General features: G+C 41.1%; 2 protein-coding genes across 8 annotated transcripts in view; both read right to left on the bottom strand.

Annotated features, from left to right (window-relative positions):
- The window catches only part of LOC307190630 (phospholipase A and acyltransferase 3), a 28,372-nt gene extending 25,675 nt beyond the window's left edge, over window positions 1-2,697 (bottom strand). Inside the window, exons 1-2 of one of the 4 annotated variants that reach the window (XM_079929910.1) lie at window positions 2,656-2,697; window positions 1,916-1,993 (exon numbers count right to left, since the gene is read on the bottom strand). In XM_079929910.1, the coding sequence (XP_079786036.1) occupies window positions 1,916-1,930 (15 nt within the window). In that variant the 5' untranslated portion in view covers window positions 1,931-1,993; window positions 2,656-2,697. Of the gene's footprint in view, window positions 1-1,915; window positions 1,994-2,271; window positions 2,321-2,439; window positions 2,565-2,655 lie in introns of those variants that run through there. The other 3 variants (XM_079929912.1, XM_079929909.1, XM_079929911.1) reach the window with 3 other exon arrangements.
- Window positions 2,698-6,464: 3,767 nt separating this feature from the next.
- ATL3 (atlastin GTPase 3) overlaps window positions 6,465-26,523 on the bottom strand; it is a 49,315-nt gene continuing 29,256 nt past the window's right edge. For all 4 annotated transcript variants that reach the window (XM_079930533.1, XM_079930531.1, XM_079930532.1 and 1 more), the window contains 5 exons: window positions 14,512-14,639; window positions 13,842-13,898; window positions 12,520-12,591; window positions 11,698-12,129; window positions 6,465-10,903 (listed from right to left, as the gene is read on the bottom strand). In XM_079930533.1, the coding sequence (XP_079786659.1) occupies window positions 10,817-10,903; window positions 11,698-12,129; window positions 12,520-12,591; window positions 13,842-13,898; window positions 14,512-14,639 (776 nt within the window). In that variant the 3' untranslated portion in view covers window positions 6,465-10,816. The remainder of the gene's footprint in view (window positions 10,904-11,697; window positions 12,130-12,519; window positions 12,592-13,841; window positions 13,899-14,511; window positions 14,640-26,523) is intronic.

Below are 26,523 nucleotides of genomic sequence, written 5' to 3'. Positions count from 1 at the left end.
CTGTGATCAACTATAATGGAAAAGAATATGAAAAAGAATGTATATATGTGTATAACTGAATCACTGTGCTGTACAGCGGAAATTCACACATTGTAGTCAACTATACTCCAATAAAATAAATTAAAAAAATCAGGAATCCCTGGTGGTCCAGGGATTGGGACTCCACACTCGCACTGCCGAGGACCCAGTCCAATCCCTGGTTTGGGAACTAAGATCCCATAAGCCATGTGGTGTGGCCAAAAAAAAAAGAGAGAGAGAGATATCTAGAGATCAGCAAAAATAAATAAAACATAGAAGCCATTAGAATTAATTTTTTTAAGACATAGGCAGCGTTGCAATTTCTCCAATTTATTAGGAAATGGGATTTTTATGAATTTCTGACAAACTTATCCTAATGTTTAAGGTTTTTCCAATTTGTATATCTGTTGTTTCATATGAGAGAAGCTTTTGAAATTAAAATTAATAAAAAGTGTCTTCTCGACATATACACACTACTATATATAAAATAGATAACTAATAAGGACCTACTGTGTAGCACAGGGAACTCTACTCAATACTCTGTAATGACCTATATAGGAAAAGAATCTAAACAGTGGATATATGTATATGTATAATTGATTCACTTTGCTGTACAGCAAAAAGTAACACAACATTGTGAATCAACTATACTTCAATAAAAAAATTTTTAATAAATAAATTTAAAAAGTGTTCTTCAACTGTGAATAAAGATAAATGGACAAATCTAGCTCTACTGAGTGTTGAACATGAATATACAAAGAAGATCAATTTTGTCAAAGTCAAGGACAACTTTTCAGAAACTAAAGTTAAAACAGAAACTGTAATGGCATTATTATTCACTACTGTGACCAACCTATATGTAAGAATACGTTTTCTTCAAAAATACACTAATGCAATTAAAAGCTAGTTAACCATTACTTCTATTTTTCTCTATAACACCTACTTTATTTTTCAGTTTTTATATTTTCACTGGCATGATTTCATATACAAAGCTCAACAGAAGAAACTTGACTGTGTTTCTTTTCTGGCCATTATTACTATTCATTTCATGATTATTACTGAAAATAATGTTGCTAGTTAACGGAGAGGATGTTTTCAAATGACCACTCCAGACATCAAATATTCCAGGTACACCCTAATACCAGGCACTGTGCTAAGCCCTTTACATGGATTAAATCATAATCATAATAACAATGAACTACAGTTGAGCACATAATACGTGTGTGAAGCACTGTTCTGAGCACTTCATAAGTATTAAGTCGTATAATCCTCACTCTGGGGAAGAGAGTTGATTTGAAACTTGGTCAAAGTGCCACAGCTAGGTGCTCAGCAGGAACACGGTCCCGGGGCGAGTCTACCTCAAAAGCCGGGCTCAGAACCTCTCTGGAGCAGGTCCAGCTAGGCTGAAAGGAAGCATTTGCTAAGCACCTTTATGATTTCTGAACCATAGGAAAAGTGAGAGTTGGGAACTTGCTGGCAGGGCTGGTCATGAGGTGCATCAGCTGAGGCCGGAAGAATCACCTGTTGTCAGACCCAGGCTCGGGGGGCAGCAGGTGCAGCCCCAGACACTCAGCCCCAGGAGCCCACCCAGGTGTTCTGGTCTGACTCGGGAAGGCAGCACAGGACCTTGGCGGGGCAAATCTCTCCTTGCTGCCTCCCCGCTCCCGGGGGCCTGTTTCAGGCAGGGCGGCCTCCCAACCCGCCCACACAGTTACTCACACTGAGACAACTCCAACGGATACCCACCGACGCGCATCTCACACCTGATGCCCACCCGCCAGTGGGGCAACCACATGTGGAGGCCACATCCTCAAGGACCCTCTCTCTCGTAAGTGATGACTCAGACCCACCGAAACACGGCCCCCACTCCCAGCCCATTCGCCCCCCCTCAACTTACCACGGGCGCGCGCATCTCCTTCGGTAATGGAGGCCCTCAATTTCACGCTGGAGTTGGCTTTATCAGCTGAGTAAACGCCTGAGGCAGCGGGAGAGCAGGGATTCATTGTCAGTAGCAGGAAACAGAGTCCCCAAGACCCCAGGGGACTGTGGCTTCTGGCGGGGGAGACCGTGCCCGGTTGGTCTCTAACCCCTCCGAGAACAACGGGCTCACTCCCTGCGAATTCCTCGCCGGCCCCCTCCCTGCCCCTGCACTTGGCCGTGAACGGATGAATCCCTTGCAGGGGCCAGGGAGGTACACCTGATACCGGAGAGCCGGGCGACGCAGCGGGGGGGAGCGCGAGCCGTGTCACCTACCAGGGCGCGCTGCGCCCCCAGACAGTCAGCGGGGCCGCCCTCGCGCCGGGCCCTCCGTCCCCGGCCGCTGCCCTCAGCGGCTCCCTAACTTGTTTACTCTCGCCTCACCCAAGCTCTCCATCCCCCACCACAGCCTGTAACACCTGAGAGCCCCCGCAAGCGTCTCACCCTTCCTCAAGTTCCGGGAAGTACCGCTCCCCCAACCTCGAGGACTTGGAATGCAGCGCGGCCTCCACTGAAAAGGGAACCGGCTAAATGGCCGCAGAGTCCAGGCCAGCGTGAGGTCAACTGGCCCCTCCCCGTGAGACTGACTAATTAGAGCCTCGCAGAGCTCCCTGCCCCGGCGACAGTGACAGCCTGCTCCAGCCTCTGGGGCAGACATACCAGACATACCAGGACGCTCCCCGCTCACCCCGAAGCCTCTCAGCACACCCTCCCCTGCGCGGAGGCGCCTCCAGAACCCAGCGCAGGGCCGCCGCCTCCTCACCTCGGCTACGCACGCGCTGCGGCCCGCTCAACTTAAGATCTTGTATACACATCACACTGGAGTGTCATCAATCTGCTCATTTCCTCCACGCCAGTGGGCTTATACTGTAGTTTAAAACTACAATAGGCCCCCGTTATCCGCGGTTTCTTTTTCTGCAGTCCGCTGGGTAACAAACAAGGAGACAACACTGTGGATAAGCGGGTACTATCTTAACGGTTGCGTACTTCCTACGGTTTCAGACATCTGCTGGGGGCCTTGGAACATATGCCCCTAGGAAAAGGGGGGACTACTGTATATTAAGCTTTAAAGCCATTTAAAGGCAAGGGCATACCAGAGAGAAAGTACTTTTAACTATTGGGTCTTAAGCCATTAGATATCCCCAAAACCTGGCACCCACCTGGTACACAGCAGGTATTCCATGAATGAATGAATGGATCAATGAATCAATGAGTGAACGAGTGACCAAAGACAGGCCCTTCCTGTGCAGTGGTCTGTGACTCCTAAAGGGTAGAAGCAGCTCCTCTTCATCTGTATTTTCCTGCTCCGTCCCGCCGGCACTGAGCTTGGAATCAGGACGCGTGGGCCAAATCCTGTCCCTGGCTACCTACAGGGTCCAGGGCACCCTTCCCTCTCTCAGCCTGTTTGTTCATCTGCCAGTGGAGGGGTGATGATATTGTACAATATATAAGATAATATAGGGTTTCCCTGGTGGCGCAGTGGTTGAGAGTCTGCCTGCCAATGCAGGGGACACGGGTTCGAGCCCTGGTCTGGGAAGATCCCACGTGCCACGGAGCAACTGGGCCCGTGAGCCACAAATACTGAGCTCTGTGCGTCTGGAGCCTGTGCTCCGCAGCAAGAGAGGCCGCGACAGTGAGAGGCCCGCGCACCGCGATGAAGAGTGGCCCCCGCTCGCCACAACTAGAGAAAGCCCTCGCACAGAAACGAAGACCCAACACAGCCAAAAGTAAATAAATGAATAAGTAAATTTATAAAAAAAAAAAGATAATATAAAAAAATACATTCCCCAAAGGGAAAGCAGCAGATGAAATGAGGCTTATGTCTGGCACGGGGCAAGTTCTTACTCGGGACCCGTTGGCTGTTGTTAACAGCAAGAAGGAACGTGCTCATCAACATCACGTTCCTCACCAGCTTCCCGGCAAGAGGCGCTGAAAATAAACACCAGAGCTTTATGTGTATTACTACTCACGCAACAAGCTGTTATGTGTATGGAGCAAGAGACTACCTGTAAGGCAGTCAAACCCGGGATGGAAAGGTTCAGCTTTGAGGAAACCACAGATTCTGCCTCTTCTTACTCTCTGCTTTCAGTATTGCCCAGATGTCACTTCCTTTACTTTCTTATTCTTCCTTCCTTCCTTCCTCCCTCCCCCCCTTTTTTTTTTTTTTTTTTTTTTCCTGTTGCTCTGCCAGGAAAAACAAAATAAAAAGAACACTGAGGGGCGGGGATGTCAAGGAAGTGATTTTGACCTTTCACACAGCTCTCAAAAGTGGAGCTGTGTAAGAAAACCCCCAAGAGAAGATACCATGTGATGCCACCACCATCCTCAGCAAGATAGTCTGCCCTTAAGCCCCATTCCAAGTCCAAAACAACGATTTGGGTGGAGAGCCAAGATCAAAACAGCCAGGATCAAACTGCTATCTGCCTACGAAGCCTCCAGTCTTTTCTGCAACCAGCTGTGTAGCCCCGTTACTCTTCTTGTGACAGGTGGAAAATATTACTTTTTAATTATTTGCAATCTCTCCATTCTCTGCCTTCTGATGGTTCTCCTCCTCCATGAGATCCATTGTTGTGCTGCCTCTGAGGAAGAAGTAACTGAGGAAGTGGGAGGAAACGGCAAAAGGCTAAATGCCGAGCAGGCCTAAGAGACCCTGTGGGATTCTGAGCAGGTGGGGGGCGGGGACGAGTATCAAGGCCAGGCCAAGAGGAAAGGGAGGGGGTAGGAAGAGTGGGCAGCAAACCGCATCTAAGGGAGCAGAATCCACAGCGGGAGCATTTCACGATAACATGAGGGCTCTGACGCTGAACAGCAGCTCAAACCTGGAGCACCCCTCAGGGGAAAGGTGCTCCGTCGGCCAAGCGAATGCAGGCTTTTTACGTGTATCCAGGCCACTCTGGGCAGGCTTTGTGAATATACCAATTTTGACAGTTCGTCCTGGCTGGAAAAATCAGGCTTTTGTGAAAGGAAAGTGAAGTATAACTTCCTTGTGAATTGCCTATCTCTGCAACCCCTCAAACCCTACTGAAGAGGTGAGAATAAACCCCTCGAGAGGCCCTGAGGAGCTTCCACTGCATGAATGCGCATCACCACGTCTATTTCCCCTTAAAAGCACATTCCCGAGACGTTGCAGGCTCTCGTTCCACTAGCTTGTGAAATGGCCAGTCTGGGGAACTGAAAACTGCAGTGGACATTCGTTTTTGTCCAGCAGTCTCTCATCTGGTGACTCCATGTAGTTCTGGTGGAGCCGCCAATCACAGTACCCCCATCACCCCGAGTAGGGACACATGTGACCTACATATGGCTGGTTATCATGCCCCAGCCCTCAGGTTAGGCAGTGGCCCTGGAAGGAGCATATGACCCAAGCCAGAGACCAGTCAGAATCTTTCTCTAGGATGGAGGTGTGTGTGTGTGTGTATATATATATATATATAATATATATATATATACACACACACATAAATACACATTTTTGAATAGGCAGTGGGTCAAAAAGCCTCTTTCCTCTGGGGACTTAAAAGAGATGAATAAGCCTGGAGCCATGTGTTCCTGCCCTCCCCGGCAGCATGGAGATCTACCTGCAAGAGCAAATAATGCAGCCACTGCATACAGGAGATAACAGTCCTGTTGACATTTGAGTTCTTCCAGGGCCTCATGCTAGCTTAACTTCTAGACAGCCAATTATAAGAAACTTTTTCATAGTTACAATTCTATTTTTTTAGTTATTAAGCTAGTTAGAGTTGGACTTATCTTTGGCAAACTGTTTACGGTCATCAAAGGCAACAAGGCCAATGCACCAAAGACAAGCCACAGTTTGCTTGACGTCTCCCCCCCCCACGACCACTTTTCCCACCCTGGTCCTTCCTTCCAGCCAGCCTACGCTGATGGAGGAATCATCACTCCCCATACTCTTCGTATCTCATCTACTTGTGAGTTTGCCCCTTCCCTACTAAACTGCGATGAACTCAGTGCAACACCCAGCCTGGTACGATCAGGGATGGATGGATGGATGGAGGGATGGAGGCTACTGACCCCACCCAGTGTATGTTTCAAACTAGGAAATAAATCTTTTTATTGTAGGGCTAAATTGGGTATGTAAAGTGATTAGTCAATATTTGAGAAGTTCAAACCAACTTCCCCACTGCCTCCAAGGTCGTCAGTGAAAGGGAAAGCTTTCAATAGAGCTTTCTTTACCTCACCCCACTCCCAACAAGGAACCATTAACCAGTTAGCTCCATTTTACCCAATACCTCCCACAGCACAGCCTGCTCCAGCATTATGCTAGTAAGATACTAGTTCAGTATTGTTTTGCAGGACAGAGAAAGCTGACTCACTCAAACCGCATGACCACTGCGCCTTTGACCCAAGTTTTCATCCCCTTAGAGATCCTATTAGCTTTGCCAAGCCCAAATGTACTTCACAGATCCTCCCATGTGAAAGAACAGAGAAAGAAGAAACACAAGTAACATGGTGCTGTGATCTTTATTCCATTAAATGACCTTAAAACTAAGAAACAGAAACAAGCTTTTAATATACTAATAGCATAATCTAATCCATTGCACTTTTTAATAAGTATATTAAATTTTAAAGCCATTCAAAAAGGGTCTAGGAGAAAGAAAGTGCTTTGAACATTTTTTTTTGAAGAAAAAGAAATCAGAAAGGAAATTCTATATATGCTCAAAATTAATATTAACTCCTTTAAGGCTTAAGTCCATGATAGCATTTATTCATCAAAATTGGAAACTTCGGGAATCAAATGCCGCCTTCCCTTGGTCATAAAACACTACATTTAAATCTTAGTTCTGGCACCTGAAATGCCTTTCCCAGGAAGAAAAATTTCTTCTAAAATCTTTCTGCCCTTACATCTATCTTGAAAGTCCCTGGTAAGGGCTATTTTGTGGCTAATTTTCACAGTTATGATCTTCTCCTTCCTTTTTGTTCATTTTTACTTAGGCTTAAGGTTTTCTGTGCATAAAAGATTTAGAGGTTCAAAGTCACAGTGCTGAACTTTGTTTTTTTAAAAGAAAAACAACTTTCAAAATAGTTTTTTTTTTAAAAATCCTAATTACACCCGGTAGTAAATAGGATACTTGTACATTCATCTCTCAGAGAAGGCACTAGGACTTCCTAATTTAGAAAAACATTTTCACAGAGTTTAGATAATCCTCTAGACTAAAGGCATCCTTATTACTCTGAACACTGTAAACTCTCAGTGATTGTATCTGGCAGTAGACCACCTATTCTGAACCTCAGGCAAAAGCCATCCACTTGCCTCCAGACAATACTGAATTGCACTTTCCCATCCCTCCAAGCAGTCTCTCTCGCTGTGGTCTCTGAACCACCTGTGATGCTGTTTTTAAAAGTGGTGATTCCAGGGCCACAACCCAGACCCAGACACACTGAGGCAATCCCTGGGTATAAAGCTGGGAATTTGAATTTCTTTAAATATGCCTCCCAGGGGTAAGTTTTATGCACTTCAAGGTAGAGGAGAACCACTATCCAAAACATAGGTACAACAGGACTTAACAGAAGGAAAACGATTCAAATGCAAAATGGTCTCTTACAAATGGGCTTTTGAATGTCATTTTAAAACACCACCTACACAAACAGTTTGTGTTTTAGGAACTGAAGCTTGTCTTCATCATGCCCTTATTCTTGACTAAAATTTTGTTGGATCTAAAGGTAAGCCAGAATGATGCAGCCCATGTTTGCGACCTTAGATGGCAGCCATCCTAAATAATCCTAAATTACATTTCAATAGCTCTATGCAGATGTCCATGTAAGTTTACATTATTTTAAAAAAAATACTCTAGGGAAAAATAAAACTTTTTTAATCGCTTTTGCCTGGACTTAAATCAACTACTTAATTTCTCTGTAACTCAAACATACACACACACTCATCCAAACTCACCCTATCCAAGACACCATTTTCATAAGCCAGGTGGAACGCTGGGTATGACCTGTTAAAGAAACGCACTGCCAGTACAAGGCAGTTTGTCTGTTTGTTCGCATAAAGCATTTTACTTCATGAAGGAGAAAAAAAAAAGAAAAACCAGGTAAAACAAAAACAATACTCACAGGCAACTCTACCAAGTATGAAGTAGCTGTTACTATATAAACCTCTGCGGGAAAACAGATCTCTTGGTACACCGCCAAAATAAGGCTATGACTTTACGGATGTTTTATCACCATACATGAGAGTTTTCCCTCATTTTGTCTACACACCTCAGTGAAACAATCAAAATTTTGATTCTATTATTTTTACTTAGAAGCTAACTGGAAGTATTAAGAAAACAAAAAACTTAACAATATTTAACCTCTCCTAAAATGAAGTATTTTCATAGAAAATTCTGAAAACCTTTTATATGTTAATAGGAATGTGCCCCATATACTGTTAGGAATGTGCAAATTAAAAATGCTTGCACGGAAAGGCAGGAGTGGCAGAGCAACAAACACCAAGCAAAAACTTAGTCCTAAGTAATGTCCCTGACCCACAAACTAACGGCTGAGGGAAGGTAAGGGGTAAAAGACATTCTTTTCAACCTGGTTATAAACCTCCCCAAGACAATTTATAGCCAGCAATGAGAATGTACCTTTTATTGGAAAAGCTGACATAAAATCATCAATTTTCTGTTAAAAAAAAAAAAGAGGCCAAAGGAAACCATAAAAATCCTCACTGAGAAAATATTATAAACAATTTCCAGAGGAAGAATAAGTTAACTGATAAAGACAAAAAAATAAGGGTTCCCCAGGGTAATTAAACAAAGTTATTCCTTTAAGATCAAAACAGAAATGGTGGATTTAAACAGTAACTAAATTCTAAGATTTCATTAAATCATACATCATATATTTTTTATTTTAAAAAATCTAATATTTTAGTATTAAAATAAAATTTAAACACAGCATCCTTTCTCACCATTAAAAGTAGGATAATTCTAGACAATTTTTCTGAAATCTATAAATGTGCTTATACAAATGCATTAAAAGCTAAGTATCTCAACATCTGTAAGGCCTTTAGCAAATAAGTATCAACCTTCAGGAAGATGAGAGGCCACCTGAAAATGCACCAAAATTTCAAAACTAAGTTTTTAATTTATTGATAATAAAGCTAAGTATCACTGATATGCAAGTAAACAGCTTTTAGGACAAGCTGGAATTCTTCTAGAATTTAACCACAGCTGAATAAAACAGCAAGAGCTTCAGGAAGATGGTATGTAAATATGAAAAAACACATAAAACACTTGGAATTAATTCAGAACTTGTAAAAATACTTGAGTGGTAAAGTGTTAAAACAGTCAAGAGAAATATTCTTTGACAGAGATTACATGCTAGAAGAGACTTTTTCTACCTTCCATTCATACTTCACGTATAAAGAATTTACCCTTAGAATTTGCCTAAACCTCCCTACCTCCCACAGCAAAAGTTAAATTATCTTAAGAATTAAGGCTCACATACCTGAATGTTTATATAAATACCTGCAGGCAAGTTTTATGAAGTTTTAAAATCCACAACAATTCACCATTATAAAACCAAAGGAAAAGGCAACTGATAAAGTTTTTTATCACATGATCAAGGTAAATGAAGAATTCTTAGATACTTCTAGATATTATATGTCCATATTTGGGTGGGACTTTGGTCCTTACTAAGCCAAAGCTATTTTAAAGCTACCAGACTAGTCATGTATAAAGTTAAAAGGATGATTCAATAAAACTGACAGTTTTAGCTCCATTATTAAAAACATTAGACAGTGAATAGGAGAATGCAAATAAACATTGTGGATAAAGACCTGATTTACTGCTAAACCACATGAAACAGGATGCCAGTTAAAGGCAGTTATGTTTGGTAAATGTCTTTCCTCTAATCCTTGATAAAGTTCTGTTTTCATACAGAACTCTAAAAAACAAAAACTCTCAAGTGACAATTGTGTGTGAGTTATGTATAATACATATATGTATATAAACCTACAATCAGTGAATCTGACCAAGGCACAAGTTCAAATGACTTATCAGAGGTCACATGGTTCATTTAAACTCAAGCTTTCTTCTTAAAGTATGAAAGCTCATTCCTTTTATTACAAGCTGCTCTGGTTTCTCAAGCCATATTTGTCTCTTTTCTAGAAAGAAGCTATAGGAATGAAGGAAGGCAAAAAAAAAAAAAAAAAAAAAAAGAGTATGTTCTAACAAAACTGCCAGCCTGTCAGGAAACAGACCTTAAATTTCAGTGTACGGTAGAGTTAAATACGATATAATTTTTCCATACTATGTGGCAAAAACAATTCTCTAATATTATAAGACTTTAAAAGTGTAATGGCATCATTTTTAGTCAGTCTTTAGTTCTGAAGCTTTTGCAAGTTTTGTAAACTTTAAAAAAAAAATCCTTTTCAAAAGACTAAGGTACAAAAGAACTGATAATTCACCAAAACAGCATCTTTCATGTGGTTATCCTCAATCCCCTCCCTATTATGTCCTCAAAAGCATGGATTCAACCTTAAAAGGCACTAAATGGCACATAAAGGACAAAACCGCATTTCCATTTTTTCTTTTAGCTTTTTCCCCATAAAGTGCACAAAGCAGAGAGTAATAAGAAGACAGACATAGGCTTGGATCTATACCAGCAAGGAAAAGAAATGTTTCCAAGAGAAATGGAAGTGTGTTTAAGAATTTGAAACCACAGGAAATGTCTGTTCGTTTATTAGTGCTGTGTTTCAGCTCTTTCCAGATGGTCCCAGGTCTGCGTTCCTTGGCACCTGCACCTGTGGCCGTGGCAGAAGCCCAGAAATCAGAAGGGGCTGGCCGGGGTCTTGTTGGATCCTCTTGTTAAGATGCTACTGAACTTTTTTATCCAAGGATGGTCTCCCAACAACTGCATCCCTCACAGCAGCCTGAGTGGAATTACCAATGTGAGAAGTGGCCTGCAAAAGTCCATTTATTCAACATGTCAGTTAATAAAATACAGCACAGCATCAAAAGAGTAAGCCATTGGAGACAAACTTTCGAAAATCTCTGTCTACATTGTTACTATGTTATTATAGAAAATAAGGGAATGAAAATGCAGGGGTCGGGGAGCCTGCGGCAGCTGCTAACTCCCCAGAGAGTCCATCAGCTGAGCCTTTGCTACCTTACTGGAATGGGGTGGGCAGCTCTCCTGGCTTTACCACAAGCTTCTAACTTAACTGATATGTTCCTGCTACTCAGAAAGAGAAAGCTGAGTCTCAAGGATCTATAAACCTAGAGATCATGTCAATGTCAAAAGCCACTGGCTTACTGAATGATTTAAGTGAAAGACACGCCATCCTTTAGTAGGTCTCAAAATAGAACAGTTTGTTAAGGTTCATATTTTTCAAAGCTTGTGACTTTCAGTGAGGCAAACTAACCTTGGATGGGGGAGAGACTCACACAGGAATTATGTCTGATGAACACGCAGTTAAAAGTTTCCCATGAAGAACACAACATATGTACGTTGGAAATTTTTTTGCACTAAAGAGCAGTTTTTAAGCGTGGAAACAAAATATTACAAATAAACATTAATATCCTAAAGAAGGATAATAAAACGTAAGGCCTATTAGAAAAAAAAAAAAAAATGGCCAGGGTAAGTTTCTCATGCCTTCTTTCACTATTGAACTCTTCCAAACGGAGACATTTTACAATCAAAGCACAAATATCTGTCCTTTATCAACCGTCAGCCTGCTCAGCTGGCACCACTTACCTGCTCTAATACATACGCTGCACCAGAATCGATAGCACCGCCCAGCTCACGATACTGACCAGAGTACCGGATGTACCCCCAGGTGAGAAGCGCTATTAACAGCAGGCCAACCATACAGTTGAACAGCTGGGCCACCACCTCAAGACCAATAACGCCAGTGAGGCCTGAAGCTATGTACAAAGCCACAATGCCTGTGAAGAGCACTGCAGGGGTTCGGAAGGTGCTGAAGACATTCTTGCTACCATTGTGCTTGCAGAAGTTCTCATACAGTTCCTTGATCTCCTCCTCCAGCTCCTGCTGGTAACGAAGGCTAAAATCCTTCCCACCCATCTTTTTTGTCTTCTTAAAATGGTCCAGAGCAAGTTCTTTGAATTCACAGTGCTTCTCCTCTAGAATGTCTGGAGACAAATAAGGTTTGTCTCCCCCAGAAACCTAAAAAGAATAAAGACACAATGTGAAGGGTGAAGAACCCTTCAAAAACAAATGCCAAATAAAACAAGTGAAAACACTGAAAAGCTTAGAATATTTTAAGATATTAGAAATTAACTTTAAAATGATGACCAAGACCAATAGAGGTCTGGTTTCAATTCCTCAGAAAAGCACACTTAGTAACCAGGGTGATATTGATTAGTGAGAGCTGTGACACTGTAAGAAAGCCTTGCTTAGAAAGGGCCATAATTAAAAGGCCCCAATAAGCAGGAAGACCTGAATGTTGCCTCATCATCATAAGATACACTAAACGGGATCACGTTTGGACTTCTGAAGTCAGCAGCATGCCCAGTTATAGGTGTTTCAGAATAAGACGACTGCCCGGCAACCTACCTCTTCCATGTTGTTATAGTAAATGTCCTTGGCAGAGGCTGCAGCTGCTAAGTTGTTGGCTTCAGCAGTGGCCTTTTAAGAAATGAAAGCACAAACCATAAATCCTTTCTCTTTTAATGTTCTTCCACAAATAACCAAGTAAAAATTTTCTCTCACCCTATTCCCCATTCCCCCTGCTTTATTATTCTTCTGTTTTTCAGCTTTCCATATAGCCCAATTTATGAATTAAAATATACCTTTTCTGCCAAATTTTCTGCCAAAAAATGTTCTCATACATAATCTTTAGCATAAAATTAAACCTCTGAAAGTATTTCCTTTGCTTCGATTTTATGTGTTAAAAAATAGATGCAACTCAGAAAAGAAGAGGAAAAATTTATCTTTACAACATCAATCCCAATCTCTAGCTCCCTTTGTTAAATGTTATCCTACTAAAGAAATAAACATTTGGGGCTTCCCTGGTGGCGCAGTGGTTAAGAATCCACCTGCCACTGCAGGGACACGGGTTTGATCCCTGGTGCGGGAAGATCCCACATGCCACAGAGCAACTAAGCCTATGTGCCACAACTACTGAGCCTGCACTCTACAGCCCATGAGCCACAACTACTGAGCCCATGCACCACAACTACTGAAGCCCATGCGCCTAGAGCCCGTGCTGCACAACAAGAGAAGCCACTGCAACGAGGAGCCCGTGCACCGCAACGAAGAGTAGCCCCTGCTCACCGCAACTAGAGAAAGCCCGCACACAGCAATGAAGACCCAATGCAGCCAAATGTAAATAAATAAATAAAAATAAAAAAAGAAATAAAGAAAAAAATAAATAAATAAAAATAAATAAATAAAGATTTGGCAATAAATGGCCTTATCCTCAGCACATGAAAGTCAGAAATTATATGTTTTAACAAAATGACATCTTGGAAACATCAAAATGTTGGAAATAAAACTATTTGCAAATTAAAAACCTGATTAGTAAACAGGAAATATTTAGATACGTCGGACATGTTCTATGAAAAGAGACAACAGGTAACAGGAAAATGATTTGTCTAACAGAACTGGGTATGTTTAACCTGTTTTCCACAGTATGTTTTGGGGGAAGACCAGGCCCAGCAAGAAGCCATTCTGTTCTAACTTCACCAGCATGAATACAGACAAGAAAACTGGAAGGGAGTCACACTGCTGGAAAATGTGCTAAACATGAATGGACCTCAGCATAATGAAAAGGGGGGGGACCAACAGCATTCTCTTCTTAAAGGACTCTGCTTACTGTATACGGGTCAATTCAAGTAATCAAAGGATATCATTTAGGATGCCAAAGAACTGCTTACCTGAAGCATGGATTTGGGGTGAGGCAGATCTTCTCCTTGGTAAATTTTAATATATGCCTTAGAATATAAACATAAAAACAATTATGAAAAATGCCATTCTGTCATATTTAACTGGACTTTGATTTTTACAAACAGTGACCATACAGTTGCATTTTCCTAAAGACCTAGATCAACACCCAGGAATTAGCAAAAACACAGCACACCTTTGAGTGCATGTTAGCATTCTTTAGTTAACTGAAAATATTCTCAAAGCAGCACAAGTCTAGGACTCCCACCAGGCTCCCCATGCACACTGGCCTCACCACTACCTGTGGGCAGAGTGACCATCCGCCTTGAGGTAGTCGTGTCACATCTAGGTGCCGTCTCCTCCTACTCACAGCAACTTCCTAACCACCTCCTGTCCACACCATCTTCCTTGAGGAACAATCTTCCTTTAGCCACAGTAATTACTCCTCTAAGAGAGTGCAAACAACATCCATTTGGTTCTTAGACCGATACTGCCACCCAGTGGCCCACTCCTGGGAGGACACTGGAGTCTCTCAAAACGCCTCTCACCATCTCCCCCTTCAAATTTTCCCCCAGGCTTTAAAATATTGAAACCAAGTTAGTTTATAACCTAGATCAGTTTAACCAAAAGTCAAACATTTTAATAATAAAAACCCACATTTACCTTAAAATATTCCAATAGCCCCCGACAGGTGACTTTCGAGCCGTTGATCTCCTTTTCCATTAAGTTAGCTGGGTTTAATACATATGGTATCAGTGTCTGTAACTGCTCTTTGAATTCACTGGCAATATCTGTTCACAGGACCAAGAAAAAGGAAACAATAAGCCCAACAGATTTATTCAACCAAGGGGAGCATAACGCACAACCTTCACTATCTAGTTGTTCTAACGTTTGCTAGCTAAAAGACAGGGGCGGGGGTCCCAGACTGTGAGTCTGACACTTTCTGACAATGACCAGATTGCTTGCGGGTTTCTGTTCTCATGTACCTGTATTGTCTCCTTCCCTTCTGCAGTATTAAGTCCTCTCTAGTCCAGAACAGAATATGCAGAACATCCCTACCCTGCTTTCCATTCTGGGAGATTCAGCCTACTCCCTAGACTTTCAAGAAATTTCACTTTTTAAAGAATTTCATTAACAGGCCTTCCAGAAAATCAAGTATCAACCCCTCAGGTTCTCCCAAGCCAGGCCTTTGCTGTACCCTCACTCTCCCCCTTAAATCCATTAGATTTCACTATTCATCCACGTGCTTTATTTTGTTTGTTTGTTTGTTTTACGCGGGCCTCTTACTGTTGTGGCCTCTTCCGTTGCGGAGCACAGGCCCCGGATGCGCAGGCTCAGCGGCCATGTCTCACGGGCCCAGCCGCTCCGCAGCATGTGGGATCTTCCTGGACCGGGGCATGAACCCGTGTCCCCTGCATCGGCAGGCGGACTCTCAACCACTGCGCCACCAGGGAAGCCCCACGTGCTTTATTTTTGTTCATTTTCTAATGTTAAAGGAAGTAAAAGCACCTGGACCCCATGATATTTATTTTCTATTATCTCCTCAGAGAAGCCCTCTGGGCCACCCCAAAGGGAAAGGCTACTATCTCAGGAAAGGTGATAGCTTCTTTTCAGCTTCTACCAAGTTCTCACAGAGGGTTCAGGAGAGCCATTAAATAGAGCTCTTTCCTCAAAGTGAGAACTCGCTGGCCCAACTATGAAAATGCAAGGAATCTGATTTATATGATCTAACTTCTTCCTAGGTTCCCAACTAATTCAGACTATCAACTGAAAAGAAAGTAGATGGGAACCCACATCAAGATGGGAACTCTTTCAACAGCCCATAACCCAAGTTTACAAAACTGAAACATTCTTATTTATTCATTCAACAGTTTGGGGGCACCCTTTTGTGGCAGGCATTGCTGTAAGAGTTGGGGATAGCATAGTGAATAAAACAAAAGTGGTTTATAAATTTTTCCAACTACAAATATCGCCATAAAAATCTCCATAGAAAAAACTTCAGGTTACTTTTACCTCCTTAGATGATAGGGTCAACTAAGAGAAATTACTAGGTATGTGACAACAATGGAGACTCCTGGAAAACATTCAAAACTACTTAAAAAACAACCATATATAAAGCCCACCATCAGCCAATCACAATGAACATTTAAAATATCCTCCTTCCTTTTTAAGCCTCTTATATATTGCTGAACTGCTTCTGTAGAAGATTGTACCCATTTATACCCCATCACCAATGGAGGAGAAGACTTGTTTACTACTCTGAACACACCGAGATTTTTATTGTTTTTAAAACTTTTACTGACTTGATTGGTGAAAAATAGTATCTTGCAGTTTTGTTTTGTTTTGTATTTAATTTATTTATGTTTTGGCTGCGCTGGGTCTTCATTGCTGCCTGGGCTTTCTCTAGTTGAGGCAAGCAGGGGCTACTCTTCGTTGCGGTGCACAGGCAGTGCACATTGCGGTGCACATTGCGGTGGCTTCTCTTGTTGTGGAGCATGGGCTCTAGGCACATGGGCTTCAGTAGTTGTGGCATGCGGGCTCAGTAGTTGTGGCACATGGGCTTAATTGCTCTGCAGCATGTGGGATCTTCCCAGACCAGGGCTTGAACCCATGTCCCCTGCATTGGCAGGCGGATTCTTAACCACTGCGCCACCAGGGAAGTCCCTATCTTGCAGCTTCTGCTTCTGACAGTACTAAAGACTAGAGAATCTGAAGGAACCTTCTTCCTAACAAGATCCTGCACACAATATATTCCATTACAGTGTAGACTTGGAAGTAAAAGAGAGCTGCAAGGGGCTGAGCAGGTGGGCAGTGAGCTGAAACCAGAGCACTGAGCTAAGTACATGTGAAGCTGTGGCTTATTTGAGGCCATTCACTGCAAGGTGGTGACAAACTCTGGGCAAAAATAACTCCTAAATTAAGTTGGATCATGAAATGGAGCTGGAATGGTCCCAGGTGGGTAAGCCCTTAGCTTCCCAAAGGAGCAAACACAGATCTCCTCTGGAGGAAAAGAGATCTGAATAATGTACCAAGGAGCAGCACAGAGAGATGACGATGGGAAATAAAGAAGAAAATTAAGATATGGAAGACAGAATAAGATTATTTAATATATGTCTAACAGGAGTCCTGGGAGATGAAGGGGAGTGAATCAGAGGCAATAAGAGAAGGGGTGATGGCTGAGAACTCTCTAGAACTAATGAAGTACATGAATTCACAGCTTCAGAAACCACAGCATATAACAAGCAGGTTAAATAGAAAGAAAAACACACGTAACAGTAAAACTGTCGCACGGCAAAGACCCTCTGAAAGAAGGAAAATGTTTCCAGAAGGAAGGTCTGCAGGACAAGAAAGTGAACAAAGAAATTTTTTTTTTTTTTTTTTGCGGTACACGGGCCTCTCACTGTTGTGGCCTCTCCCGTTGCGGAGCACAGGCTCCGGACGCGCAGGCTCAGCGGCCATGGCTCACAGGCCCAGCCGCTCCGCGGCATGTGGGACCTTCCTGGACCGGGGCACGAACCCGCTTCCCCTGCATCAGCAGGCGGACTCTCAACCACTGCGCCACCAGGGAAGCCCTCAAATTGCATTTTTGTTAAATCCACATATATGCTGTTTACAAGAGACACACACACCTAAAACATACAGTCACAGAGAGGTTGAACATGACAGAAAAAGATATACAGACAAATACTAAGGAAAACAAAGCTGGAATAGCCATATTAATAAAGATAAAAATGCTCAAACAACAACAAAAAATGGTATTAGGGATAAAGAGGGCTACTATATATTACCTCAATTTACCAAAAAGATGTATCAATTCAAAACTTTATTAAAATAGCCTCAAAATATGTGACAGAACAAAAGGGAGCACTGACAAATCCACCAGAACAGTGGAACATCAATACATATGTTATTGACACTCAAGGAGACAAAAATTAGTGAAGATTTTTAAAATGACATAATTAACAAGTATGATTTAGAGATACAAATGAACCTTACACCCCCAAATTAAACAAAATGTCCACTGTGCTCAAGCACATATGGAACATGTATAAAAAGTCTAGGTCATAAAATATATATCAGCAAATGTTTAAGACTCAGTGTCATAGCATTCAAACACTATCAAAGTATTCGATAAAATGTGTCAATAAACGCATCATTAAAAGCTTAAGTAGCCCAGGGGCTTCCCTGGTGGCGCAGTGGTTGAGAGTCCGCCTGCCGATGCAGGGGACACGGGTTCATGCCCCGGTCCGGGAAGATCCCACGTGCCGCGGAGCTGCTGGGCCCGTGAGCCATGGCCGCTGAGCCTGCGCGTCCGGAGCCTGTGCTCCGCAACGGGAGAAGCCACAACAGTGAGAGGCCCACGTACCGCAAAAAAATAAAAAATATAAAATCTGATGTGGAAAAAAGCAAAAACTCCATTCTCCATGAATTACGTACATAATACGTAATATTTACAAATATATTACTAGAAATAATGAGAGTTTAGCAAGATTGCTGAATTTATCATATAGAAAAATCAAATGCATTTCAACATACCAGCATGATTAGAAAAAATAATTTTTAAGATTTCTAACTTCTAAGGAAACTTCTAAAATAAATCTAACAAAACATGTATAAGACCTTGATCAAGTAAGTTTTTATATTCTTCATAAAGTGAAACTAAAAAACCTAAATAAATGGAGAGAGATTACTCTGTTCAGGATAAGAATACCTTCCCATTGTCATAAACATACCAATCCCCGTCAGATCAATTTACAGATCCAATGCAATTCCAATCAAAAACCAAACAGGGACATTAATAAACCTGATAAACTGATTCCAAAACTTACACAGAAGAGCAAAGACTAAAGCATAATTAAGACACTACTGAAGATGACTACAGGTAAAAAAGGGAGGGAATCGTTATACCAGATATCAACTCTTATTATAAAATAACTCATTATGATAATGTAGTAATGGCACAGGGCTAGACAAAATGACCAGTGGGACAGAATTAAGAACCTAGAATCTGACCCATGCATTTATAAAAGGATTTTTTTAAACATAACAGAAATTGCAAATAACGGGAAAACAAGAGTATTCAATCAGTGATGTCAGAGTATTGGCATCTAGGTACAAAAATAGAAAACGGATCTCCACCTCACATACACAAAAATTGATTCCCAGTCGACTAAACACAAATATGAAAGACAAAATTTAAGAGTGTTTGTATGCATGTGTGCGTGTGTAGAGAAAGGAAAGGATTTTCTAAAACAAGACTTAAAAAGCACTACATAAAATCAAAGATGAATGAATTCGACCACATTAAAACTAAGACACTACTACTAAAAAAAGAAAAGGCAAGACACAGGATGGGAGAAGATACCTGCAATGCATAACCAACAAGGCTCATATCTTTTTTTAATTTTTTAAAATAAATGTACTTATTTTATTTATTTATTTTAGGCTGCACTGGGTCTTCATTGCTGGGCGCGGGCTTTCTCTAGTTTCAGAGAGTGGGGGCTACTCTTCGTTGCAGTATGTGGGCTTCTCATTGCAGTGGCTTCTCTTGTTGCAGAGCACAGGTTCTGGGCGCGGGCTTTAGTAGTTGTGGCTCACAGGCTCAGTAGTTGTGGCTCGCGGGATCTAGAGCGCAGGCTCAGTAGTTGTGGCGCACGGGCTTAGTTGCTCCGTGGCATGTGGGATCTTCCCTGACCAGGGCTCGAACCCGCGTCCCCTGCACTGGCAGGTGGATTCTTAACCACTGTGCCACCAGGGAAGCCCAAGGCTCATATCTTAAAGTAGACATACAGGATCTTTACAGTGCAGAGAAAGACAACCCAATTAAAACTGGACAACAGGAATTTCAAAGGAAAGGAAACATGAATGGAAATAAATACATGAAAAGATATTCAATCCCATTAGTAATCGGGGAAATGCAATTTAAGATCACAATGAGATATTTTATATCACTAACTTAGCAAAACTAAGATGTCTGATAATACCAAGTGTTGACAAGGATATGGATCAATGGGAATTTTTATATACACTGATGAAGGGACTATAAACTGGAACAAGAATTTTGGAAAACAATTTGGCATTATCTAGTAAAGGTGAAGCTATATTACATATTTTAATATCCATCAATCCCGCTTTTAAGCACATACCCTTGGGAAATTCCCATATATCCACACATACAAGAATGTTCATAGCAGCATTGTCGTAATAGCAAAAAACTGGAGAAAACCATTGAGAATAAACTGTTGTATTCACAGAAGGCACTATTATACTACAATGAAACTGAATGAATTACAACTACATGCAATAATACAGATAACCTTAAAAATAAAATGCTCAGTAAAAATTCAAGTTGGCCACATATGTTTATAAAGTTCAAAATTAAAGAAACTCAGCAATAGACTGTTAAGTGAACCAAACACAAGTAATAACTTTTTTTTAATTCAAGGACAGAAAAAGCAAAATTTACAATAGTGGTTATTTCTGTAGAGAGGCAGGGAGATGGGAAGAAGCATACAGGTATAGAAAATAGTACTTGTAATGTTCTGTAGTTCTGGAAAGCTACAGCCCTTGGGCCAAATATGACCTGCTAACTATATTTGTAAAGAAAGTTTTGTTGGAATACAACCATGTACATTCATTAATACAATTGTCTACGGCTGCTTTCTTGCTACAACAGCAGAGCTGAGTAGCTGTAAGGCCCACAAAGTCTAAAATATTTACTATTTAGTTCATTACAGAAAAAGTTTGCCAATTCTAGTTCTAGATAGTAAGTTGGGTAGTGGGTTGATGATGTTCATTAAATTATGTTTCATACCTTACATGTATCCTTTCTTACATGTAATACTTATGCTTTCTTTTGGATATCTAATAGCATATTTAAAAATTTAATGGTAGGTCATTATTTTAATTTGCTTTTATTTCTTTTATTAGTAGTTAGGCCAAACTTTCTCTCATATTTGTTCATCAGCTGATTTCCTTTTCAGTGAACTATTTATTAGGGCCTTTATCTTAGAATACAGTCACTCTTCAGCAAGTAAATAAATATGTTATCCTTATGTGTACCATGATAACTAAAATATTTTTCCAGTTTGTTTGCTTTTTTGTAAATATGCATAAGATTAATTATTATGCATTCAAACTACAGCACTTTTCCTTGATAATTTCTTTTATTCTTTCTAATTTTAAAGAGTCCTTCCCCAATTCCAGAAGTCTAATAAAATTTACTTTTCCCCCATGCTTTAAATTTTATAATTAGAATTTATTTATGGCTCCTAAATTGAAATCTACATGAGATTTTTCTCTAAATAGTAACATATACTTCTAATCACTGATTTCCACCCCATCTTAAATAACTAATCAATCATAAGGTCTCCTGACATCAAAAATTTTTTTAAGTTTTTCAATGTCCTACCTAAGTAAATGGGTACCAATCTCCATCTAAATATTCTTAATTCTATAGTCTTTTCAGGATGGTGCCAAAATATGGCCTATATCAACTTTAAAAAGGGATTGATCCCTATATTACACATTGATTAGTGGCTTAACATTTGATAAAGGTGACATTTCAACCAGTGGGGGAAAGTCGGACTATTCAACAAATAGTGTTGAGACAAATAGGTACCCATTCAGAAAATAAGCTGGATCCAAACTGGATCATAAATTATAATGTGAAAAATGGAACCAAAAAATTTCAAGAAAAAAAGTGGGACAAATTATTTATAACCTTGAAGTGAAAAACACATAGGGTACATAAAATGCTATCCCATGTATATTTATATTTGCTTTGCATATACTAAAAGAAACTCTGGAAGCCTACAAAAATGGAAGAGAGACTTTTCACTAAATACTTCTTAACCTTTTCTGGGATTTTAAACATGTGAGTGCATTACCTATTCAGAAAAATAATTTTTTTTATGGTTTCAACATTCACCACACTGAAAGAATGAGAGCTTCAGCAATTATTTCACAAAAGACGCAGCAGGATCTAGACACCACAGACTGTATTATCCATGTTTTTACCCAGATTTCATAGACCCTCAGCTATTAATGTTTCTATGAAGGCTGTACCAAAATATGAGTTTTAGACTCAGAACAGGCAAGAACTGTCTCACGACTGAGACAATCTCAGAATCTCATGGCCTCCAAGAAGACTGCTCCCTACAATCTCTTCTGTTTAATTTCTAAACAATTCAGTAGTTACTGTATTAGGTCTCTCTTCTCTAGTAAAAAGGAAGACAGATTTCTTTATGGTGAAGACAGTCGTCCTGTGTCGGTTGAAAAGGAGTCTCAAAAATGAGCTCATCTCCTAGCTAACTACTGTAGGAACAGCAGCTCAGCACCGATTATACCAAAACTAAGACTGTCTGGCAGGTGTTCACCTCTGAATAAATGGTTATTCATTTAAAAAAAAAATAAAAACCACTAAAACAATCCTTAAAGTACTTAGGGGAACATTTGCAGAAAATAGCTTCAGAATGTAGTTCTTGTTTTTGGTACACGGGCCTCTCACTGTTGTAGCCTCTCCCATAGCGGAGCACAGGCTCCGGACGCGCAGGCTCAGCGGCCATGGCTCACGGACCCAGCCGCTCCGCGGCATGTGAGATCTTCCCGGACCAGGGCATGAACCCGTGTCCCCTGCATCATCGGCAGGCGGACTCTCAACTACTGCGCCACCAGGGAAGCCCCAGAATGTAGTTCTTTCTTTCTTTTTTTTTTTTTTTTTTTGCGGTACGCGGGCCTCTCGCTGTTGTGGCCCCTCCCATTGCGGAGCACAGGCTCCGGACGCGCAGGCCCAGCGGCCATGGCTCACGGGCCCAGCCGCTCCGCGGCACGTAGGATCCTCCCGGACCAGGGCACGAACCCGCGTCCCCCGCATCGGAAGGCGGACTCTCAACCACTGCGCCACCAGGGAAGCCCTCAGAATGTAGTTCTTAATCAATTTAAATGTCCTACAGAAACTACATGAAGATCCTCTTCTGGATTAAACATAAACATTCTTAGGCTAATGGTGTCTTGCCCAGGTTATATGGGGCGGGGCTGCAGAACCTCAACCAAGTCATTGTACAAGAATATACTTGAGAAAATATATTGAAATGTCTAGGTATTTTTCTAGCTCTGAGAAATGTATCAGCTCTACTTAAATATCCCCCGCCACAATGAAGTTTATGTGGTTCTCAATCAAGCACTTGCCAAATATTCACTAGTCACCTACCATTTGCAATGTAGCACCCTAAATTTACTCTTCACTCAAAACCCTTCAGTATCTTGTTTAAAAGGTTCCCTAAAATTACAAACTACCCAACTCCAAAGCTAAAAAGTACATACATCTTTGCAGAGCTAACAAGAATTCTTCATGAACAATCCTCCTAATGACTATATAGTTCCCTAAATAGACACACAAGTGCAAACTAATGTATTTTTTTCCTAAGGTTTTTTTAAAATTTATTTACTATTTATTTATTTATTTGGCCGCTCGGGTCTTAGTTGCAGCACGCAGGATCTTCGTTGCAGCATACGGGATCTTTCACTGCAGCGCATGGGCTCCCTAGTTGTGGTGCGCAGGCTCAGTAGCTGCGGTACGGGGGCTTAGTTGCTCCGCAGCATGTGGGATCTTAGTTCCCCAACCAGGGATCGAACCCACATCCCCTGCATTGGAAGGCAGATTCTCAACCACTGTACCGCCAAGGAAGTCCCAGGGCAAACTAATATTAACATATTTTTAAAGTGAAATAAAAAAGGAAATTTTTATTTTTCAAAACTTTCCTTTTAAAAACATCTTATATGTACATATTTTTCAATAATTAGGATCTTACAATATATGCTACTCTGCAATCTTTTTACATTTAATAACGTATCATGAATATCTTTCTATGTAAATACAGATAGATCCATTTATCTATCTTATCCTTTTAAATGACTTCTTTTCATTCCTTTGTGTGATGTACCATAATTTAACCAATTCCTCAAAAATACATATTTGGGTTGTTTCCAATTATTCACTATTATAATAATAATGCCACAGTAGTAGTATTTTTGTCCACATATTTTTATCTACTTACATATGGATAGTCCCTTAGGGTAATTTCCTAAAAGTGAAATAGTGGATCAAAAGACGTGAACATTTGAAATGTTGATACTGTCACATAAAGACTGTGTACCGACACATTTGTACTTTCTTGATTACTGTTATGCAACACATATTTTCATGAATATGTCTTAATCATTTGTATTTCTTCCTTTGGGACTTGCCTTTTCACGTAGCAAAGGAAAAATTTTAACCCTATAAATGTGTTTTATAGTTCAATCATGCATGAGGGAAGCAAATAGTACATAATAATGAGACTAAAGTTTGCTTATATAGAATTTATTCCCTGTTTTATAAATCTAATATGAAACTTAGCACACTTAATATTTACTAATAAACCCTTCATATTTGTAAATATGTGTATGGGGTTGAGCAGTGTCCCCCCCCTAAAATGCATGTCCACTGGAATCTCAGAATGGGACCTTACTTAAAAATAGAGTCTTTACAGATGTCATTAGTTAAGTTGAGATCATACTGGATATGGGTGGGACCTAAATTCAAAGAGCAGTGTCCTTGTAGGAAGAGAGAACACAGACAGAAGGTGGCCATGTGACCACAGAGACAGAAATCAGAATACTGAAACTAAAAGCCAAGGAATGCCAAGGATTGCCAGCAACCACCAAGAGAAACACAGGACAGATTCCCCCTCAGAGCCTCCAGAAGGAATCTACCCTGCCAACACCTTATTTTCGGAATTCTGGTCTCCTGAGCTGTTAGGGAATGAATTTCTTTTCTTAAGCCACCCCGTTTGGCACTTTGTCACAGCAGTCCTAAGAAACTAATACAATATGCAGATTGTATTACAATACGCATTACATATTGTATTGCAATACAAAATTTCAAAAGTCAGGGTTACAGAACTTTAAAAAGCTCTTCTTATTACCTGGAATACCATGATAAAAATGAATTTTAAAACAGAACGTTCTGGGGGCTTCCCTGGTGGCTCAGTGGTTGAGAATCCGCATGCCAACGCAAGGGACACGAGTTCGATCCCTGGTCCAGGAAGAACCCACATGCCGCGGAGCAACCAAGCCCATGCGCCACAACTACTGAGCCTGCACTCCAGAGCCTGTGAGCCACAACTACTGAGCCTGCGTGCCGCAACTACTGAAGCCTGCGCGCCTAGAGCCTGTGCTCTGCAACAAGAGAAGCCACCGCAATGAGAAGCTCGTGCACCACAACAAGGAGTAGCCCGCGCTCCCCGCAACTAGAGAAAGCCCACGCACAGCAACGAAGACCCAACACAACCAAAAATAAATAAATAAATTTTTAAAAAAAAGAATGTTCTGAAATATTTAAATGTTTAGTAATACAGGGGAATGTCATACTGCATGTTTATGCCCGATAACCTGAGACCACCCTAAGACAAGAGGACAGGCATGAAGAGTCATTCTAACCTACCCTCTCCTAAACATCCTCAGTTGAGAATTCCACTGGGGGCCTTCCCTGGTGGCCCAATGGGTAAGACTCTGCACTCCCAATCAAACCCAGGTTCGATCCCTGGTTGGGGAACTAGATCCCACATGCATGCCATAACTAGAGTTCGCATGCTGCAACTAAGACCTGGTGCAGCAAGAATGAATGAATGAATAAATTTTTTTTAATTCAAATGAAAATCAAGTACTTAAAAAAAAAAAGAATTCCACTGGACATCTTCCCTACCAGTGATGGTCTCCTACCTAACTCACAAAGTGTTGCCTAAGCAGATTTCTCTCCAAAGCCAGGCCCCAACCTCGGATTTCTGAATTGCCAACCAATAGGCTGTGGAAGTTTCCTGCTCAGGAAAGCTGCCAACCACATAAAAATATCACACAGGTGACAAATAGAAGGTAAAGGTAAGCCTTTCAAACTCCGTTTCTTTTGCAATATTAAGACCAGCTAGAATGTAAATCTTAGGTTGAACAAGCATATTAACTGTCTTGAATCAACTGAGCCAAATAAACTGAAAAAGATGCATTTTACGTTTAATATGAGGCTATGAAAAATTCCCACTTCAAAAGGCAAGTTCTCCTACTAACTAAACAGTATATATCCTCTAAATGACTTCCCCAATATAACAGAACTTCTAGTTTAGCACAGTAAGGCTTTGAGGCAAGAAGGACGGGGATGTGAATCTCTGCCCCACTACTTACTAGCTGAGTACTTTGAGCAAGTTACTTAACTTTCCTAAGCCAGCTTCTTCATTTTTAAGATAAAGGAAATACCAACTCCATGGAATTACTGGGAACATAAATCATAAAAGTAAAGAGCACAGTGCTGGTGCTATTGTCTGAATGTCTGTGGGCCCCTAAAACTCATATGGTTGAAATCCTAACCCCTAAAGGTGATGGTATTAGTAGGTGGGGCCTTTGGGAGGTGATTAGGTCACGAAGGTGAAGCCCTCAAGAATGGGATTAGTGCTCCTATGAAAGAGATGCTACAATCAGAACTCTTAACACCAGAAAGAGAACCCTCACCCAGCCATGCTGGCACTCGGATCTTGGATTTCCAGCCTCCAGAACTATGAGAAATGAATTTCTGTTGCTTATAAACCAGCCGGTCAATGGTATTTTGTCGTAGCAGCCTGGAGAGACTGACAGTTGGGAACACAG

Source organism: Stenella coeruleoalba, assembly GCF_951394435.1.
Source record: "Stenella coeruleoalba genome assembly, chromosome: 8".
In the NCBI taxonomy this organism is placed as follows: Eukaryota; Metazoa; Chordata; class Mammalia; order Artiodactyla; family Delphinidae; genus Stenella; species Stenella coeruleoalba.
Note: the sequence above shows the minus strand (reverse complement) of the source record. Positions and strands in the feature narration are given on the sequence as shown.